This window comes from Lepisma saccharinum, chromosome 8, assembly GCF_977018435.1.
Source record: "Lepisma saccharinum chromosome 8, izLepSacc3.1, whole genome shotgun sequence".
In the NCBI taxonomy this organism is placed as follows: domain Eukaryota; kingdom Metazoa; phylum Arthropoda; class Insecta; order Zygentoma; family Lepismatidae; genus Lepisma; species Lepisma saccharinum.
In genome coordinates this window covers 16716698-16738966 of record NC_139236.1, presented here as the reverse complement: position 1 = coordinate 16738966, position 22269 = coordinate 16716698, and the positions used below count along the sequence as shown (strand labels likewise).

Genomic DNA, 22269 nt, shown 5'->3' with positions numbered 1-22269 from the left:
AAATGTAGATGCAACTCTCCTCTTACATGTAGTGTGCAGAGAATACTTGTTTGTAACGTGTCATTTACTAATGTAGTACGAATCGGCGAAAACATTTAATGGAGAATTGCACATGATGAAAACTTTTCATTCGATATTTGTGGAGTTATCCTTTAATTGAACTGAAGTGGGTAAAGGGTTAAAATTAGTATGTCCTAAATTACCAGATAGATAACTAGTTATTTCATGAATATTTGTCAATGTCTTTGAAGCAGTACACAATTATCGTTAGAGTATCATAATTCACGATCTTATACGTAAAAATATCCCTTTGAACATGTGTCAATTAATTTACTTTGTTTAATTTTTTTTAGTAAATTCCAGATGCAGAACAATGTAGACACTCTACACTGCTGTTACAAATAATGTTCCAATGCTCTTGTTTAATAAAAGGAGAATTTTAAAAACACGTCGCAAGGAGACTCTAACCTTGGACCGCTACATGCCCAGTCGAGAACTCTAAGCACTACACCCCTTTAACTAACGTTCAAGCAACAATTTTTATATATTCAGTCACTCCAATATTGTAAATGTCGTTGGATATTGATGTAGTTGAACTTTAACTTTAATTTTGAATTGCTTTTCTTGTATTAGCAGCTATCTTCGAGAAAAAAAATCGAAGTGATTTCGAGGGGAGACATTGTGACGTATTTCAGTTGACCAATGAAAACATTCATTCAATTTACTGTTTGAACTTTATGCAATAAGTATTTTATAAAGTAAACAGTTTTGTTGTTTTGGTAAGCGCAGAATGTCTCACAGGGAAAATCGTAAGTTATATAGGCCTATGTGTACGTACATAATTACATTATGCAGAAATTTAAAAATTCTGATGTTTTTTTAAAAAAAAATCTATGGTAAATTTGTAAATAATTATCTTTTTTCCTAAATTTAGACATTAATGTTAAGGCGTGTAAAGTATGTGCTGCCTATAAAACTAGATCATTTCACAATGAAATGAAATTGAACCTTTCATTTATACAATTTGTTGTGTGGGTGGACATAAGATTTCACTTGCTTTGCTGGTAATGTAAAAAGATGTTTTACACTTTCTGGTATTCTTCGTTTTTTAAAAAAAGAATCCTATTGTTAGTATAGTTCACCCAAAATAAAAATTTCCTCAACTTGAAAAAAAATTACGGGTATTGTCATTTGTTGACCATCATATTCTAATTTCTTGAAGTACCATTCATACATTACACATTTATTAAGGTACACTTGCACTTCATTACTGAATTAGATACTGGAGATATGTACGTACGTACAAGTTTTCATCGTTAGGCTAGAATTCAATGGCTATGCATCGGTTACAACTTTATATATTGGAGTATTTCATGCGTTGTGCTTTTATGTAACAGGTTACAGGTCTTATTAACAGTATTGTACGGACTACCTCCAAATCGTATTCCGCCAAATACGATTCCCAGTTATGGAACCTAACCTAACCTAACCGAATGACTCATGTTTGCGAGGGGAATATAATTTAACGTAGACAAATGAGGTAGTCCGTATAATACTAAAGTACCGATCTGACCCCCGTGGTCGAGTGGTTAGCAAATCGCGCTACGACGCCAGGGATTCCAGGTTCGAATCCCGGCCTGGTCATGGATGTTTGTAAGTATCCATTCATTGATTTCATCATGTCATCACTCATGCCCATCTTCGCAAATTAGACATAAGTGGCACAAAGAGCGAAATAAAATCAAGCAAACCAATCAATTAGTGGGGGGGGGGGGGCTGTTCGAATTAAGTGGGGGAAGAAAAATATTATTTTCTGTAAACAGTAAGATGGAAGAAGAAAACTACTTGAACAAAAATGTTTTTACGTCTGATCTACGTCAACCTCTTCCACGTAGCACACCGTGGACTGCATTTTGCAGACTAACAAGGCTTTGGCGTCTGGACTCGCAGCCTGTGGGATTTGTGATGTGTGTTGTCCATGTCAGTTTGTCATTGCCCTCTCATCGATTTCATCTTATCACCGTTCATTCTCATCCTCACAATTAGCCAAATATGTGAGAAAAGCGAAGTAAAATAAATAAAATCAAAACACTGTACAACATTGGAAAGAGAGTGAAAAGGGGCGTGGAACAGGTATTGGCAAAGATAAGCGGAGGGTCCGGAGTAATTGGCAAAAGAAGGGCGATGCCGCTGTTCTTCGGATGTACAAAAGAGAAATTTAATGTAAAGTTTTTCTTTTTTTTTTTTTTTTTTTTTTTTTTTTTTGTAAGGCTCAATGATGGAAACCGGTTTACTTTGATAGTTTCTAAATAAGTAGGCTATTTGTTTTAAAAATTGATGTGTCTGTACACAGTGAGAGTCGTCCATATGTAAGGTAATGTCAAAGGTGAATTAGGCGTATGGTTGTCGATTATTGTATAATTGTGACAGCGCATACTTTCGAAGATTATATATATATATATATATATATATATATATATGTATATGTGTGTGTGTGGGGGGGGGGGGGTGTAGGAAGTAAAGAGGATAAACTTCTTTTTTTTTTTACTGCATAGACATAGGAGATAACGTATAGAGGAGACATTGAAAGGGTCTGGAGTAAGGACAAAAGAAGGAAGGAATGAGAGTATGCATCTCGGGTGTACAATAGACATTCAACGAAAAGATTTTTGTGGCCTTAAAGAGATGATGCCGGATCTTGTTAGCGAGTGAATAGGTTTGATAATGGGGAAAAACTAATAGGGAATAGGGAATAGGCAGTGCTGGATTCACCACGTAGAGGTGTTTTTCGAGTTACCCCTGGATATACGTAGTGTTCGTCACTGCTTGCACTTATCATTTTGCAGGTGAAGTGTCCTTTTTCTCCGAAAGCTCCATAGTCAACCGACGCACTGACGCCAACAGGAACAGCTACGGCGAGGGTCAAGCGTCTCCTCGAGAAGCCTCAGCCGAAGACTCGTCCGTGAAGAGCGGCGCTCTGCCCAGGCCTCCGCCGCCGTCGCCCACGGCTCCCAAATGCAGGAGGAACATGTCGGAACCTGACCTCACCGCTTACACCCTGGAGGCACTCTGCGGCAAGTCGGAGACGGAGTCCACAATCCTGTGGGCTGCAAAGGAACTTCGGTGTCTCCATTCTGCAGGTTAGCGCTGCTCATTCATTCATACTATGTCCCGGGAATCTCTGAAGGAAGCGAATGAAAAACAAACACGTCCTTTGCACAAGTAGTACTCTTAGACTCTGGAGGGTTCGGTCGATGGACGCGTGAAAGGAAAATTGAGGGGAAAACGCGGCTGCAGTTTTCTTCCCTTCTCGCCGTGGCGGAGCTGTCAGAGTAGCACTCTGCGATGCCAGGGGTCCCGGGTTAGAATCCCGGTCCGGGTATGAGTGTTCTTTGTGAGTGTCACTTCCTCACTTTCATCACATACCCATTCATACTTATCTTCGCAATTAGCCAAAAGTGGCAGACGAGCGAAGTAGAATAATCGAAATGAATCCGTCTTCCCCTCTCTATGGTTATGTGCAACTTCGTTCCACAGATTTCCGACAGAGAGAGTAGCATTCCTCGCCGAGTGAGCGACATTTGTGAGAAAAAGGGAGAGATGGTGAGGTGTGTGACGGAATTTTATTGGGTAGATCTGAATGTCATGGATTTGTTTAAGTGCAATCTTTAGTAGCATAATTATAAATTGATTACATATTATAGTCAGTTATTATTATTATTTTTATTATTATTATTATTATTATTATTATTATTATTATGGGAATAGCAAGCCTGCCTCCGTGGCAGAGTGGTCATCGTAACACACTACGAAGTCAGAGGTCCCGGTTTCGAACACAGTGTCGTGTTAGTAGGAAAAAAGATACCAGCTGTTTTAAGAAGCTGTGGTGGCGAGGTTGCGAGTCGATATGTTAATGTACGTTGCAAATCAACAATGCAAATATGTTTTCTGTTCGAAGGAACATATAAATGTGCACATATATGAAACACATTTAGGCCATGACATATTACAAATAATTAGTAATAAATTTACAAAGTTTGCTGTAAATCGGCTTTATGCACAGTTAAGCTAATGGGGACTGGACTTAGAGTTTAAAGTGCGATAGGAATCAGTATGTGTCTCCAGCGGATGTCGAACTCTGGTCAGCTTGTTTACAATAACTTATTCAGAGCAGAAAATTGCACAGATTTTCAACTAAGGTGTCCAGCCAGTAGGGCGTGTGACTGGCACGCAGCGGGAGATTCAGGTTCGATTTCCTACACGGGAGGTCTCAAGTAGGAATTTTCTTCTCAATGTACTGCATAAGAAGCGATGGTAATTTGGAGGAGACTCTGGCGGGTCTAGTGGATCTTGGTGTTGATCATACCACCTGCACTATTGTCGAGAATATGTGGAGCCCTAACTGCAAACATTGTCTGCATATTCATGACACGGTGCAATGTACGTTGTAGAACTTTAAATTTTTAGTGTATTTGCTGAAGATAAATGCATTATGCAGAGACCTTCATTTGTTATAATAGAGTCAGACACGGACCGCGTTTTATGCATCGATCACGACGTGTTAGAACATAATTAGGAGCTGCAACTTCACACTATAATTAATTATTCATGATTTAGGAGGATAAAGGAAGCAAAGTCGTTAATTTTGTGAAGGAGATAACTCACGTAATTTTAGAAGAATTTAACTGAAATTGTTATTACATATACACATTTCAAAATGCAGGAATGCTGATGCATTTATGTAAATGCATTGCGTACGGAGGACATTAACTTATAACAGCTACAAATCCTTAGAAAATACACTTGTCGTGGTAGAATTTAAATTTCAAATATGTTAATTGTATTGCCATTTTTACTTTAATCTCACATTTTTATGAGTTTACTAATGTTTAGAAGAATGTAATAATAAATAACCCTTGGCGCAAGAGCACTTGAAGGCCAGGACCTTCCTACCGACTGACGGTCTCATTTCCACATGTCTCAGCAGAAGTATATCATCCAACCAATAACGGGATGACGTGTGGTCAGCACGACGAACCCCCACTCGTTGTTGTAGGTTTACATGAATGGGTTACGCTACTCATTCGTAGCTCTCCAATTTCTTCACGATGGTGGGTGGCCACCGGTACCATGCACAGGCCTAAATCTTAGGAGAAAAGTTGTTACGTTTCACCCCAGGAGACTCGAACTTGTAGCCCGAGTTCAAACCATGACGCCTTAGACGTTGCAGCACTCAGGAGAATGTGCCTATCATTAATTTTCCCATTATTTTTTCTTGTAACTTTTGGTAGAATTCTATCCAGTGCCGGATCTAGCTTATAAACCGCGAAACTCCACAGTGCGGGGGAAGGGGGATGAAAAAGCCTTCAGCGGGCTCTTGCCATTCCCCTTACATACCCAAATACATGTATATAAAACAATAAATGTAGTAATTTGTCCAGCACTGCAGAGCAAAGAAGAAAATACCACCAAAAGGTAAAGCGAAAGGGTTTGTTGTTCATTTTAAGTTGGCTAAGATACAGTAGGTTCCGTTTTATTACTTCTGTTTAATTCCCCACACCACTAATTCTAACCGCAAGTGTTTCTTCCCTAGATCTGTAAAAGTACATTTCAGTGAAAAATGCAAGCTCGACAGGGACTCAAACTTGGGAGTCTGCCGACCTGTCTACCAACTGAGCTACCAAGTCAACCATGGTCTCGCCTTATTTTTCACTCTTGTTGTTTTATCTATACAGAAATTTCAGTGTAAAATGCAAGAGAAAAAAACCCACCAAGTGAAACCACGGCTGGCTCATTAATCACTTGGGTGAATAATGACACAGTATGCCAGGGACTCAGGTTCGAATTCTGGTCGATCCTGCAATTTGCCCTAACATATCTACATATTAGTTCTCTTGTGCGTAGCAAACAGTACAATAATGGAGATACAGGACAAAATAACCTAGCACTAGCAAAATCTGCAGAAGATAAACTTACGGGCCACGAAGGTAAGTAAGTTGCTATCATAAATTAATGACATATAACAATCTTTTATTGTATTAACAGGGAGAGCTGAAGTAGATGAAGAAACTAAACCCCTAAGCAAGTATAATTTGTGTTCTGGCATCACCTCACATACACCAACCACCTTTAACAGTTTGTGCCCTAGCGACCACGACTTCTCAGAAATCATGGTGAAGTTAACCGAAAAGCTGCAGGACAACCAACTTCTTGCGCCACCACCACCTCCGTCACCTGTCAGCGAGTTGGCTACAACAAAGTCAGCTCCAAATTTTGATAATTTGTCTCCAAAATTGTCAGCTGACAGAAGAACCTCGAAGTTGCATACAGAGTACAATATTGCCAGTGCCAATGAAGACACAGAGAGTGATAAATATGATTTGGAATACACCACAAGACTTCTTTATTTAGCTGCACGCAAAATTTCCATACTAGCAAAGAAATTTCAGGAGTCCAGTAATGTCAGAAATGTTTCTCACCAAGAATCGAAAGCCCAATTTGCTTACAGAACGTCAATTTGATAATTTGGGAAATCTTCACTCTAAAAGTATATGGAAGTGCAATAATGTTAACTTCCATTGATTGTTTATTTTCATTTGGCAAATTATGTGATTGTAGCAAGTAACGTTTTTGAAAATAAAGGAAGAGGCAGAATCTTACAATGATGCTTATGTTATTCATTTTACATGCTTAGCAATTAAAAAATCAGCAATTTCACATAATAGTGACTAAATTGTTTTCATATCTACAAACCCCTGGTCAGATTTTGAAAAATAAAAACTTTATATCAATCACAATATTTAAAAAAAAATGCGATTTATTGTGTAAATTGTGGCATTGATACGAGTAGTATATATATATATATAATATTATTACTCATGTTAAGAAGACCTGATCACATCACCCCCACTCACGACCGGATCAAGAAAGTGTGGGGCGTTACCCCCACACCCCCTATACGCCTTCAGGGCGTGGTGCTATGCACAGGGGAACACTTTACCTTTTTTAAGAAGACCTGACCTCTACATTGTTCAAACTCAGATCAGTGGTTGAATGAATGAATGAATTGACTTTAGAGCCTTTTTCTAAAGAAAATGATGAAGATTTTATCTGCAAAAAAGTGGATTCTTTAACAGATATGGTGAATTGCTGACGTTTATGGCTTTAATTCTTATAAAATAAAGCTGTATTGTTGGACAGTCTTTTCATATGATTTTACAGTATAAAGTGTGATTTCCAAAGTAACCAAAAGTGGTTGGCCAAACGTAAGAAGATACCGTTTGGCAACTGCAATTTTGGCCGTAGGTCTAACGTTGGCCCAACGTACTGAAAACTAATGTATAGATAGGTTTGTGTTCTGATATGTAGTATGTTCTGACAATTTATTGTGAAGCAAAATAGTTAAGTAGTTAAGTTCAAAGTGGGAGAAACTGAAAGTGTGGATATGACAAGGAGTGGCACGCCATCAACGTCTTTGACCGACGACAACCGCCACAGGGATGATGAGCTCATTCGAGAGGATAGACGGATCACAATCCAGGAAATGTCTGATGCAGTGCACATGCATGGGTCAGCATATGCAATGATTGAGAGTTCCGGATATCATAGAGTCTGAGCTAAGTCTGTGCTTCGTGGCATGAGATTCGTTGACCTACAGGAGGTTAAAACAGCTCTAAATGGTGAGGCAAGGAGTGTTCTGTGGAATTTTTCCAAACTGTTTTTGAGGGCTGGATAAGACGCTGGCACAAATGCATCCTACGTGATGACAACTGTGTGGAAGGGTAACTCTGAGTAGAGGACCCCTTAGGAAAACTATATGTATGTTCACTGTTTCAATCTTTCCATTATTAAACAAATTATACCTCAACAGGCAAACCTTTTTGATACCCCCTCGTATATATATATATATATATATTAGCGTCTTCATTACGCTAATAAAATTATTATACATATGTATAATTATTATTTATATTATTCTTTCTGAGACACTTGGTTCAGACTCTCCCCCTCTGAAATATATTTCTAGAAACGTACTTGAACCTAAAATATACCATTCAGTATTTACAAAGAAAATTACCTCACTTGCCTTTTCAAAGAAATTAACAGACAAACTGCTCAGCAGGTATTAAAAATGTTGCAACTATTTATTTATCTTAAAAAATAAATAATTACTTACAGTGGCGGAGATTAGGGAAGCAGTTGCCCCCACTTGTTGCCACATTTGTCCTCGCACTATGCTAAACCTTATCTACCAAGGGAAAGTATACTGTCCTTGCCCTCCAGTTTTCGAATACAATCGCCGCCACTGATTACCTAGGTTTTTTTTATAATTTAACCGACTACTCCAGGGGCTATCAAACTGCATAGTAGTTAGAAAAGAAATATGTTGCTATGATTGAAAAATAAATAATAAGATTAACAACATTTTTTCGTTTACTTGTGTATAACGTGTAAATTTCTTAATGAATTTTCACCTCTAAGTCGGCGCCTATGCTTGTCCCACAAATAATATAATAAAAGATAAAAAATTTCTTAAGCAAAACACGAACTGGCTTCCTTGCATGCATTTCCACATTACTAGTAATATATACATAAAATTGTTACATATTTCACAGTATAAATGTAGGTACACAAATTGTAAATTTGTGTAAACCTGTTGAGTTCAATAATAATAATAAATGCGTGTGTATGAAAGGAAACATTCGATCCTGGCACTTGCACCAACTTTTTTTTTCGAATTTGTGGGTGATATTTATTCAAGTGGAAAAAATATGCAATTCACATCAAGGAGAAAAGTGCACTGTTAGAAAGGTTGCCCGGGAACTCGTTCATGTCATAAGGCGAACAGGCAGCAACTGTCGCATTTCAGGGATAATACAAAACAATGCTGTGCACAACAATACAAAACAAAAGAAACATATGACATTAAATTTTGTTGGCTAGTCTGGCAATAGCTTGCTGCCGTTGGTTGAAGGAAGTTGCTTGCTTGCCAAATCTGCTGTAGTCCCTGCAGCAGTGTGATGAGTGCGGGAAGAACGTCTGGAGCAGAGTCCGTCTAACAAGCAACGTCAGAGTTTCTGCAGGCTTCTGTCGGCTATGTCGTCTAGGCAGCTGAGCACTTGCTGGCATCGGCTGGTGTGGAGCGGGCTTCTGATTGGTCCGCTTGGCGGGTTCAGTGAGGAGGTCGGTCTCCTTGGCGTTTCCTTCGACGGATGACGTGTTGGCCTGGGTTTGTCGAATGCGTCTAGCAGGACCGCGTCTGCTGGTGTCCGATGGAGCACGTCTGTCTCTCTTGATGGCCAGAAACAAGGGACAACCCCTGTAGCTGGCAAAATGTTGTCCGCATTTGACGCAGGTAGGTGGTATTGCCTGGTTCATGTTGGGACAGTCGGAGAAGCGATGGCTCCCAGCACATTTTACGCACCGGTATCTTGCATAGCAATGGCGTTGCCCATGGTCTTTGCACTGGCAGGCGTGGCATTGTACGATCTCTTGAGAATGGTATTTCTCAATCTTCACAGTGTACGGTCCCAAGTTTCGAAGTTAGAAGATGCGTTGGGAGTCAGAAGTTCTAGGAAGCGTGACCAGTACTAGTGGAAGAGTTCGTCTGGTTGGAACTGGATCGGACGGTGTCTGATCCATATCGTCGACTTCGGCGTGTTTCTGTGGTCAAAGTTTTGCGGTGAGGTGGTCAACGACGTAGAACGGGTAGAGGAGTTTGGCGAGCAGGAGCTGTCGGATATTGTCTAGGGGATAGATCTACTGTCAGATGTCGTACGATAATCTTCAGCTTCTCTGCAGCGGAGAAGCTGGATGTTCTGATCATCCAGTTAATCGCTAACGGCGGTGAATCCGTCGGCATCTGGGGTGTGTATCCTACAGCAGTTTCTGCTGAACGTAAAGGTGACCTTCCCTGGTAGGATGGCAGAAATCAAGTCCCCAATAGCGTAACCGGTCTGGTTGAATATAGAGATGCAGGGCGAGTTCGTTCTATCCTCCGTCAACTTGATGGACGGTGTCGAATTTGGTTTGGTCTGTCCCGAAGAGACAGGAGTGTCGCCTTTGCTGTAGTACTGTGCTAGACGAGCAAACCCAGTGCGTCTCGCCTCGAATTTGAGCTGGGCGTCGGATAGCTTCTTCTTGCCATCTCCTCTAGACATAGCTGGATGTTTGGCGTCGAAGGACAATTTCGTTCTCTCTTGTGACTACAGCGATACGTCTATCAATTCCCATGTTGGGAGGGAGAATGTTCTTTTGCACAGTTGTGCACTGTGCAGTTATATGCACTGCAAGAAATAACCAGCCATACAGCCAATGTTTTCTAGCCGTATACGGAGACTTCCTGTGTGGCGTCACTTGTAGGTGGAGAGTATAGTACTACACTGGAGTACTTTACTTCGCTCAAACTCGATCGAATCTCCCACGCTTGAGCGTGATTCGCTCGAATGTATTGAATATCAAATAGCATTTCAATGGGACAATAATCGTACATATATATGTGTAAAATTAGTGCTGGTAGTTTCAGCCCATAATCATCTATTCATGGCTCAGTCGGTAACGCGTCTGACTACCATAACGCGTCGAACCCCGGCCGGTTCAAATCCGGGAACTTTTCTAACGATCGAAGCGGCCCCGGCGCCCACCCAGCGTCGTATAACATGGGTACCTGGGGGAAACCCTGGGGGGTAAAGGCGGTCAGGGGCGTGATGCTGATCAGATCACCCCCACTCGCGACCGGATCAAGAAAGTGTGGGGCGTTACCCCCACACCCCCTATACGCCTTCATGGCGTGGTGCTATGCACAGGGGAGCACTTTACCTTTTTACTTTTTATCATCTATTCATTGTCATATATTGCTATGTATTGGTAAGATAGACTAAATTACATTTTAACTTGAAGATGATGACTGCATTCACTTTAGTTTCAATTTCACTGCGACTTTCACTTCACGAAACATATTTGAGGATTCACTACCACAGACAAATTACGCTTGTACAGTGGGATCCATGAGTATTACCGTGCAAATTATCCATGACTATTTTCATTAATTTTTCTCTTACATCCTTTGAGTTTTTAAACGATGGATTTTTATGTATACTGGTACAGAAGTTATCAACAGCTCTGAGCGTATACCGATCGTTTGCCCGTTCGAGCTTTATTCGCCTAGCGAAAAAAATGTCGATTCCGTCAGCCATCTAGCGTCATCCGTGCGAACTATTAGATACTCGAGCAAAAAACCTCGATGCAACACTCTAGTGGAGAGAAATTTCATTGGTAGGTGGTTATTACGCCTCGAGCCACAAGTGCCTTCATTGTTGCCTGATGTGAAGAAACCAGTTCAATGAGGAATGAACAAAATATGCACTCCAAAGTTTATAGCGTTAAAACCCGAATGGTCCTAGATAGAGTACTGATGGTACATCGAGACGATACTTGTCTGTCTCTAGTCAAATCTTTTTCTGTCCTTTCACAGAGGAAATATGCAAGGAGAATAGTAAAACTTACCAGTATTTTTATTCAGGATCAGGCGACTGTGCAGTGCAGTGATCATCCGACGCGACTTTGCAGCCGGTGCATTTTCTGCAAATGATTTACATGTATGTATGCACAATTATTGATATCGCTTGGTGCAGAAGAAAATTCAAACTCATCACTGCAATTTCCAGAGTAACTGCTGAAACACACCTTCTGTACAGGGATGGCCATTTGACTTTGGCCTCGCGAGGCCTGGCCTCAGAGTTGAAGATCGGCCTCCAGCTTACAGGGCCTCAGCCTCTAAGCTCAAGGTCGGCCCCCGGCCTCACACGGCCTCAGCCATCGAACTCTATCTCCGCCTCCGGCCTCACGCGGCCTCAGCCTCCGACCTCCAACTCGGCCTTGGCCTCACACGGCCTCACACAGCGTCAGCCTCCAACCTCCAACTCGGCCTCCGGCCTCAAAGGGCCTCAGCCTCCGAACTCCAATTCGGCCTCGGCCTCGCACGGCTTCAGCCTCCAAGCTCAAGGTCGGCCTCCGACCTCACACAGCCTCAGCCAGCGAACTCCATCTAGGCCTCTGGCCTCACATGGACTTATCTTCCGAACTCTATCTCTAACTCACACGGCCTCTGACTCATGAGACTCTAAGAGGCTGAACATTTGTATGTGCAAGGGTCTGAATTCAAAAGACAGGTGTTGCTTGCAGCTTTGGTCTGAAAACTCCCTAAAACATATTAATAGTTTTCAAGGCTTTAGAAGTGACACAATCCATATGGTGATTGAAGATCAGTTTAGTGCCGAAATGACTCGAATATGTTTTTGTGTTCCTGAACGAACGAGGTATTCTGCTTGAATAGTTTACACGATGGTGGTATAAAATTCGATTTGGGAATAAGCCTTGTGGCAACTGATTTTTTCCGAATTTGGTTTCAGGTTCCATCACCAGTGTTCAAGGTATAGGGATTTGCATCAGAAATGTCGTAGGAATATCATTGGGAGAATTTATACGTGGACTTCTACGTTATCTTAAAGGGTGTGTTAGTGTGTCTCCCCAATGGCGCAGTGGTAGCATCGTTGACTTGTAATCATGGGGTCCCTGATTCGATACAAGGTGAAGACACATAGTGGTTTAGATTCCACTTTAAACTGTAGGTCCAGTCCCGATTAGCCTTTCTGTGCATAAAGTGGACTTAAAACACAAATCAATCAATTCTGTATAGTTGTAAACACAGCATCATAATATCATTGGGTAGAGTCCTAATTGAAATAATCACACATCAAATCGAATTGTTAGGTCATTTATATACAAGAAACTTATCATTCTCAAAAACTAGTATAACAAATCACTGATTATAACACTGCTAATAATATATCAAATAAGTTTCATGATAAAAAATAACGGAACCTATTACCTAGAACGTACACTGGCGAACTTTAAAAAAAGGGTCTCCCTCCTCTCAGTTAGATTGGAAGCAACAAACAAAAACCGATATTGAATTGAAAACACTCCAGCGTCAATGCCGAAACTCTATGCAAGATAAGGAAGAGCTGCACAGTTGTCTGTCTGGAACACCACACAGAAGAGCAATGTTAACCATGAGTCATCAAGGAATTAGCACAGCGTTTCTTTCTGTGGTCATTCGGCCTCGGAAGAAATATTTGTTGTCCATTTTGAGCAGAAATCAGGTTCTGAGCTGGCGATTTATTTCCTTCATGAATGAAAATAGGTTGTTCATTTTTTCGTTTCTTTTCTCTCTTTTGTCATTAGCTCTAAAACAAATATAAAAAGAAAACGAGCAAAGAAGGTCGTTTCTTTCGGCACGTGACAGGCATGTGTGGTAACTTTGCTATTTTTACGACCATATTATATTCCTCTTGTTTCTTTCAACGATAAGGACGAATGTTGGAGTGACCAGAAAAAATGAACGAACACAATAAGCTCTTAAATATTACCCACGCTTCGAAAATAGATTCCTGCCCCAGTGGCAGAGTGGTTACTACATCATGCTACGACCCCAGGCGTACCGCATTCGAATCCTGGCCTGGGCATGGATTTGTTAGTGTCCATTTATCAATTTCATCATATCGTCACTAATCCCCATATTTGATTGAGTTTATGTTTGAAGTCCACTTTATGCACAGTAAGGCTAATCGTAACTGGACCCACAGTTTAAAGTGGGATCCGAACCACTATGTGCCTCCACCGGGTATCGAACCCGGGAACTCTTGTTCACAAGGCGACGATGCAACGACTGCGCCATCGGGGAGACCTCCCCTATATTTGCAACTTCGCCAAAAGTGGCACAAGAAGCGAAGTAAAATAAAGCAAATCAATCAATCAATCAATCAACATAGGGTCTCCGGTTTCATAGAGCAGTATGCAAAGCACTCGGTCATGAAGACCCTCAAAATTGAAATAATAAGGGGAACAAAAAACCTGATATTAGGGTATTTTAAGAGTTTAGGCAGATTAACAGTTCACGTCAACCTACAACAATTTGTGTGATATATGGTTCTGCCCTAATATAATAGAACGTGCTCTTGCGATAATAGTTACACATTTCCGTCTTGCAACACACAACCTCGACTCGGCAAGATATGTGCATTTCATTGCCACTTTTCTGTATTTTTTTTTCTATTTAGGATATAGTACGTTGCCTTTTTGCCTCTTGGTTAATCCGTGGCGATGAGAATAATTGACCAATTGATAACATGGATGTGATGGGGCAAACATGCCTTAATAATGGTTCGAACTTAAGACCTCTGTCTTCAAAGCACGTTACAATCTGCCACGTGTGTCTTTTCATCTCCAGTCACCATGAATTTCAAGAGGTAGAAAACTACGTTACTCAAACAAATTGCATAAAAAATTTCCATGACCATAAACATTTGTTGCACTTATTGAGAGAAATCCATACCCTCGTAATGTTATAAGTAAACGTCGACCTAGTTGATGTCCCAGGAACCCTTCCTTGCAGGAAAATCACACTGTGTCCACATGATTTACGACTGAACGCTTATTAAAGTAATAGAAATGTGCATCCCCATTTCCATTAATCGTTCACTCTTCGTATATTTTGAGGTCAGCTAATTCGAACATAAGACCCTAAGACAGCTACACACTGCCAAAAAATTGCAGTGTCAACAAATTAATTACTGTATATTTATATATTTTATTTTTGGTAATGGAATATTTTTCCCTTCGGATTCTTATTTACGTTTGTTTGGTTAGTTTACTTCACTTTTCTGCACTTTTGGCTAAACGCGAAGATGAGGATGAGCGACGAAATGATGAAATTGATGAAGCGACAGTAACAATGAACACCGAACGAACACAATGCCAAGGCGGTATTCAAGCAAGCTGTGTCAACCACTCTACCACGGATGGCGGAATCCTTTTTAGTTAGGAGAAATCGTTCCTTGACAGCGAACTAAGAACAGTTAATATTCGTCACACATATAATATTTTAAATTTCTAACAATCAATTGGTATTTACTCTTAACCATTTTATTGCCTACATAAAAACTTCCACACAGATAAGATCGTTTACACTAAAAATAACAGCGTTAAAGTCTATGCTTTAAGGAATGATTAAGCACACTATAACGGAAAATACTAATTCACATGACTATAGTGATGCATTACATCGGTGAAAAATTAATTTTCGTTCAGGAAGAAATATTGAAAAACTCAGGGACACAATGACCAATTGATTGATTTGTTTTACTTAGCTTTTTTTCCACTTCTGAGTAATCACATAGGTAAGCATGAAAGGTTTGTTAAAACAAAATTTGTGAAACGTTGGACACAGCCCAAACATCACAGACCATTATACTGGCCTTGTGTCTAGACGCCAGATCCTCGTTAGTCTGCAAAATACACTCCATGGTCACAATGACGTAAGCATTCGTAGAATAAATTTGTATATCATTCTCCCCCTCCTCCTCCCAAGAAACGTGAGCTAAACTATTGCGCATTCTGTGATATGTTCATTACTTCTCAGGAACCACTAGTGGCCTTTAACTAGTTTATCCTGAAAAAACTGCGGGTTAGGATGTTAACATATACTTCATGGACAATATCGAAATAATACTGTCACATACGCAGAATGCAAAACATTTCTACTTTCTTATTTCTACTACAACCCTGGAGAAAAAAGGGCGGCTGGAGCGTGGTGCTGATCGTATCACTTCCAAAATAGCTGAGCTCGAGAATATGCGGTGCCCTACTATCACATCTCCTAAATGTGCTTTCATGGCACGTTGCTCTACGCACTAGGAACTTTACCTAACCTTTACTACTACTAACTAATCATGCCAGGAATTTTTATACTTTTTTATTTGCCCATTGCTAACTTGGTTCATTCCCAGATATAACAGCAATTAGTCGATGCAATAAAAATACGCCAAACTTAAAAAGAAACGGGTGTCGGCGTGCGTGCGCACGCGCACGCACGCACACATACACAGAAAGGGGGGGGGGGTGTAGGAACACAAAAATCTTCCACAAACTGCCCCGATCATGCCTGACAAGACTCCAACAGAAAGCTTTCCGGAAACAAGTTTACTTACGCATAAGGTAGTGATGGCCTTGTCTGCAACTGCCTTACCCCACTTTCTTATCCAATACAGGAGTAATGAAGTGTTTCCAACTACCTTCCAATCAACTAAGAGGAGGGAGACCGTTTTTCAAAGTTCGCCAGTGTACAACTGCTAAGAGCTTCTTTCTTATCCATATGGTCGGAGTGGCTAGCAGGTTGCGCTACAATAGCAGGGGTCCTGGGTTCGAATGCTGCCTGGGCATGGCTGTTATTTGCGAATAGATCTTCATCAATTTCATCACTATACCTCGGATTTTAAGTTTTTAACCTATTTTTTTCATTTGCAGGTAAATAAGAAGTAAGAAGTTACGCCAGCGTTTCATTAAAAAAATGCAACAACTTAGCCTATGAAGTTTTATAGAGTCTAAAATAACCTGTTTTGCTTGTTCGAATCTATTTTAGGATAATGCTCCTAACTCAAACCTCTTTTTGGGTCTATATATTTTTTAAAAGATTTTTCAGGATTATTATGTCACACAGAGATATTTGCTCTGTTTGGCACAGAAAAAAAATCATTGACTAACGTGTTTGAAACATACTTTCTGTCAATTTCCCTCCCTCCAAGCCCATGATGATTTTTCAAAGCTCTAAACAAAGCAAAATGCCTCTCCTCACTGTTGCCTGCAAAGTCCAAAGTGCAAACTTCTGATCCATGTGGTCTTGCTCACTTTCCCGTCAGATTGGTGCTTTGTAGCATTCAACCTTTGCGAAGTAACGTTCCGGCGTTCAAATTTGCATCATTGACCATGTTTTTGTTGAAAGATCATATTCAGCATACAAGATGATCCTCACAGACAAAGGGTGGGGTTTGACTGTGAATAACATGAAACAGATTGTTGTGTGTCAGGGTGGCCACTCTAGGGCTAGGATAAAATTCAAGTATAATTCCCGTTTTCAAAGCGAACGTTCCAAAAATTCAAGGGTACAAGCAGATATATTCTCGATTTCAACCTTACTTATTATAGCCTCTCACCACCCACTCAAATATACTAACAATATAAAGGGTCTGTGCGATTCCAGTGTATCCAAAAATTAGAATTCAATTCAATTAAACGGTATACATATTTAAAATACTTAATTTAAGGTGCGGAGTGTACATTTGTCATTTCATACACTCGTAAAACACCCATACAAACACACAAGTCACAAATGTTACGGTATATATTCATCTAGGATAAATTGTTAATTGTATAAGAATTTCAAAATAAATTGACCCAATGAACTTCAATATATTTGCAAGATATTTTGATTGATTGATTGATTGAGTTGATGTTTTAGGTCCACTTTATGCACAGTGAGGCTAACCGGGACTGAATCTACAGCTTAAAGTGGGATACGAACCACTATGTTCCTCCACCGGGTATCAAACCCGGGACCCCTTGATTACAAGGCAGCAAGATATTTTAGCTTGCAGTAATATTCCGTCTATCAGATAGATTGTTCTGCAAAGGATACTAACAAAGTAAACGGATTGAGAAAAAATAAGATTTATCTTCCACACATCTTTCCCTTTTCTTTTTGGATAATAAAAAAATCTAAACTGTGAAAAACTTGTTTCAGGCCATTAATAAATATGTATTTATTCAATGAGATTTGGATGAATAAAAGTTGCGAATTTTCAAGTCTACGGAATAAAAGGCATGCATAATTAGCTGAATTCAAGGAATTCCCGGCGAGTAATTCATGCTTCATATCAACAAGTAACTTTTGCTAACAGTACAAGTTCAGTATTACAATAATTTGGGGATAAGTCTTTAGTGTGGTATTTGACACAAAACATATCCTTGGTAACGATGAATCAGTATGACTACACCACAGTAGCGAAGCGTAGTCTTACGAAGGAGGCAAGCAATGTTTCAGTACAACAAAACATGTAGTACAACGACATGCCGAGGGGAAAGATTCAAGGTTTATAGCCTCATTTACCCAGTCGCTGGATTTGTCAAAATATCGTAATAAAGAGACTGTACTAAAAATAAACCATATGATCCGCAAACGTCACATTTACTTTTTTAAAAAAATCCAGGTAACGTTATTCATATGATATTAAACGTTTTGCATATGCGAACTTTCCGCATACGACTAAAGGGAGACGGAATTTCTTACTTACTTATTAGTACCTTTATTTGTTCATTATTATTTAATATGGTCAAACGGTGACCAAACCGATTTAGATAAAAAAAAAATGGGAATCATTTGTTTATTTTACGCTGCATGATGTAATTTAGTATTTTTGGGCACCCTAAAAACCGCATTGGAGTAACTTAAACACTAAATAAAAAGTTAAACACAAACAATAAAAAATTCATTTCAAAGCAAAGAAACACATGCATAGACGATGTACTCACCACAATAAATTTCAAACTCTTGGTCCATTGCCCATACAGCACACCAAGTTTCAGACATATTTCAGAAATATTGCAATCTTTCATATACGTTTCTAACATTCTGGTTTCGCGTTGACGTTACAGAAAGCATCACATGAAGTCCCAGTTTTGTTTCTGAAACATTGCAATGTTATAGTTTCATTGTCTAGTTTCTGGAACGTCTCGGAGACATTGCAACGTTGGATTCAGTCATTATCGGCCATCCGGGAAATTTTCCGAGGCGGCCATGTTGTGTTTACGTTCAATCCTGATCGGGAGTCGTGCACATCTTATGAAGAATAATGTGGTTTATTGAGTGGTAAGTTGAATATTATTAATACCAAAGTGTGTTTAATTGTGTTATACTTATGCACGATATATATTTAATCTGTCTTGTGTAACGTGTGTGAGAACGTGAATGGAAACAAGGCAGGCGTTATCAAACCAGTGTTTAAAGAAGTATTTCGTCTTGTTTGTTTAATTGAAAATACATGATGTGAAGAAGCATGGAACTTCTCGCACCTCCAGGGACGGCGACAGGGGTGGGCACGGGTGGGCAAGCGCCCACCCAAAAATTCCTGTGCCCACCCGATTGCCCACCCTATCAAATTCAATAAGCACATATACTTGGATATATATATGAATGATTCAATAAATAAGTGTATTCTGGTGTTCATAGCATGTACATTTTACTTGTGAATATTATCTATGCTAGAAATGTTCACATATCATCTTATATAAAGCCAATTTTCTCATTGGAAAGTGAAAGTAATTACTAGAGCTATTGAAACAAAAACTGTGATCAAATGAATACTTCCATGATTAAAAGCAGCTAGTAGGCTTTGGAGGCTCAAAATTATGCAGGGTATGATAAAGATTAGATCAGAATTTAGGGTAAACTTGAGGAATGCAGCTCCGGGCCTTCACTGGGAAAGACTGCTTTGAAAAGTACCACATAATAAAAAAAAATAATAGGTACTTCGGATGTGGTAAAAAATATAATAACAAACCACACCATGTAACTTGGCAAGACGTTATAACTGAAACTGTATAGAGAGGATTGGACTGAGGCCTTGGTGCTGTAAGCTCCGGGCCTCCACATACGTATATAAATCCCAGCCTGGGTATGGTTAAAATAATCTCCAAATAAACAAATAAAAACATCATCTTAGCGTTAATTCTCCAGCAACACAATAAATTATTTCGACTTTTTAAATATTATTATTATTATTATTAGAATAATTTAATCAAGAAGACTTAGATGGACAGGCCACGTGACACGAATGGCAGAGGAAAGAAAAGTTTACAGGATTCTTGTTGGGAAACCTGATGGTAAGAGACCAGTAGGAAGGCCAAGACGAAGATGGAGGGATAACGTTGAGATGGACATAAAAGAAATTGGTAAGGATAGGAAAGATTGGATTGATCTTGCCCCGGATAGAAATAGATGGAAGGCTTGTGTTTCTGCACCCATAAACCTTCGGGTTGCTAGAGAATATAGTATAGTTTTAATTAGCTCTGCATTGAAATTCCAGAAGTGTACTTCTTTTTTATTTCATTACAATTTTTATATACCTGTCATCTTCAAATATCAATATGGTATACGAAATATCAACTTTATATTCGTTCTACTAATAAGAACGAATCACAATAATCCCTACAATACCGAAGTGAATACATTTTAATAAACCACTTATGTATGGAAAAAGCTACAGAATTATTCAATTGCTAATGACTGGCTTATCATATATATCCTCTTTCGACACACACAGTTTGCCACACGAATGTCGACAGAATCTGCAGATGCAGCTGAAGTAAAGAAAAAAAGTTATGTCACGAAGTATCCAGAAGACGATTTTGTTAGTTTGTTTTTAAGCCCACTTCTATGCTCAGATGGGCTAATCGGGACTAAACCTACAGTTTAACGTGTAGTCCGAACCAGTGTGCATTGTGCTTCCACCAGAAGAGGGGGAGTTCAACACATGACGTCTTCATTATAATGCGACAGCGTTATGCCATTGGGAAAAAATTATACAGAAAGAACTCGCACCAAACGTGTCATTTTATCACCACAGAAGATGCGTCCATTTTAAGAGGGTGATTGCCTGAGACAAATTGAGACTTTCGGAAAATAACGTCATTGTTCACGGAATTAGCTGCCTTGATCCACTAATGAAATGCTGTGCAATTGAAACTACCACCTCAACTTTCTAAGAGGTACGAGCTAATGAGACTCCATTTTTGGAAGAGTAAGTCGTGGTTGATTTGTTTTATTTTAAGTCATTTCAATTGTGATTAGATGAAAGTAACGAAGGGGCGAAAACAAATACATTCTGACACTCAAAATACAAACCCTCATAAATTATTACTTTGACAGTGGTCCCAGGCTCCAGGGACTCGTTACCCTGAAAGAATTAAGTTTCCAGGGTATGCTGCACAGGTTGACATTCTAGTGTATTCGAAATGGTCACGCCATACAACCCAAGTCATCTATAAAAAATAGATGAATTATTGCTGTTACGGTGATCAACTTCGATGAATTCCTTGTGTCCTAAATCATTTTGTTACCTCAAAAAAGTTCATGTAACCATACGTGTGTTGTGTTGCTTCTCCCGCATTAGATACATGAGAGTTCAGAAAACGAATAGCAACTTAGCTAATAATCTCTTCAATTCTGAACAGATTTTTCAATCTCACTTGTTTATTACATATGAGTGATATTTTGTCAAAATAGCCTTTCATTAGCCTAGGAATAATACTTCATGGACAATGAACAAAGAATTTGTTTTCCTTGTTTTTTTAAATCATTCCTAATAAGACGTTCATTTTAATCCAAACATGCAGTGGCGGCGATTAGGAGGAGCGGGAAGTGGGGGATGCAGTACCCCCGCCACATATTGCCACTTTTTGCACCCGCACTATGGCCTCTTTATGCTAAGCCTTTTCTACCAATAAAAAGTATATTTTCCTTGCCCCTCAAATGTTGGCACCCAATCGCCACTACTACAAACATTCAGATAGATTTCTCAGTTGTACAAACCTTGTAAGCTAAGAAAAGTAACCCCCAAGGAGTTTATAGTCAAAAACTCATACGATGAAAATACTATGCTCAGGAACATGTCTTCAATTACGAGAAACTTCACGATTGTCTACCATCGCACTTTCTATCACTGTCGCTCCGGCTCCCGTGGCGGAGTGGTTAGCACATCGCGCTACGACGCGGTCCTGGGTTCGAATCCCGGCCTGGGCATAGATGTTTGTGAGTGAGTGTTCATTCATCAATTTCATCATGTCATCACTCATCCCCATCTTCGCAAATTAGCCAAAAGTGGCACAAAAAGCGAAGTAAAATAAAAGCAAATAAATCAACCAATCAAATCAATCTATCACTGTCGCCGAATACATAAAATCAAGTATGTGCCTTGTATTTGCAACACAACCTTAAACCTAATTCACATTTATTTCACTGTATTAACATGCATGAAATAATGTGGTTAGAATGTATGGCTGCACATGCTAAACACTTACTTGAAATAATTGTGTACATCAGAGACAAAGCGAAAGGAAATGGAACAAGATGGGAGGATAGATTAGAAAAGAATAAAGAGGAAAACAGGAAAAGGAAAAGATGTAAGAGGAGAATCGGGAGTGTAAGAGAGAGGGTGATACATACGACTTACATACACATATATACTATATATGGTCTTACATTTATACTGCCCACCCTAATCTATCAATATGGCGCTTCTGCCCACCCAGTCGAAAATTTCTGGCGCCGTCCCTGCGCACCTCATGAAACTAAAATAACAGGGAATAAAGTGCTTA

At 39.6% G+C, this 22269-nt stretch overlaps 1 protein-coding gene across 1 annotated transcript; it reads left to right on the top strand.

Moving 5' to 3' along the window:
* The first annotated feature begins 769 nt into the window (after positions 1 to 769).
* Positions 770 to 6653, top strand: LOC145991375 (uncharacterized). Its single transcript, XM_083127368.1, has 3 exons — positions 770 to 809; positions 2847 to 3140; positions 6046 to 6653. The coding sequence occupies exons 1-3, from the start codon at positions 791 to 793 to the stop codon at positions 6519 to 6521; spliced, it is 789 nt and encodes a 262-aa protein (XP_082983494.1). The 5' UTR covers positions 770 to 790; the 3' UTR covers positions 6522 to 6653.
* Positions 6654 to 22269: the final 15616 nt, after the last annotated feature.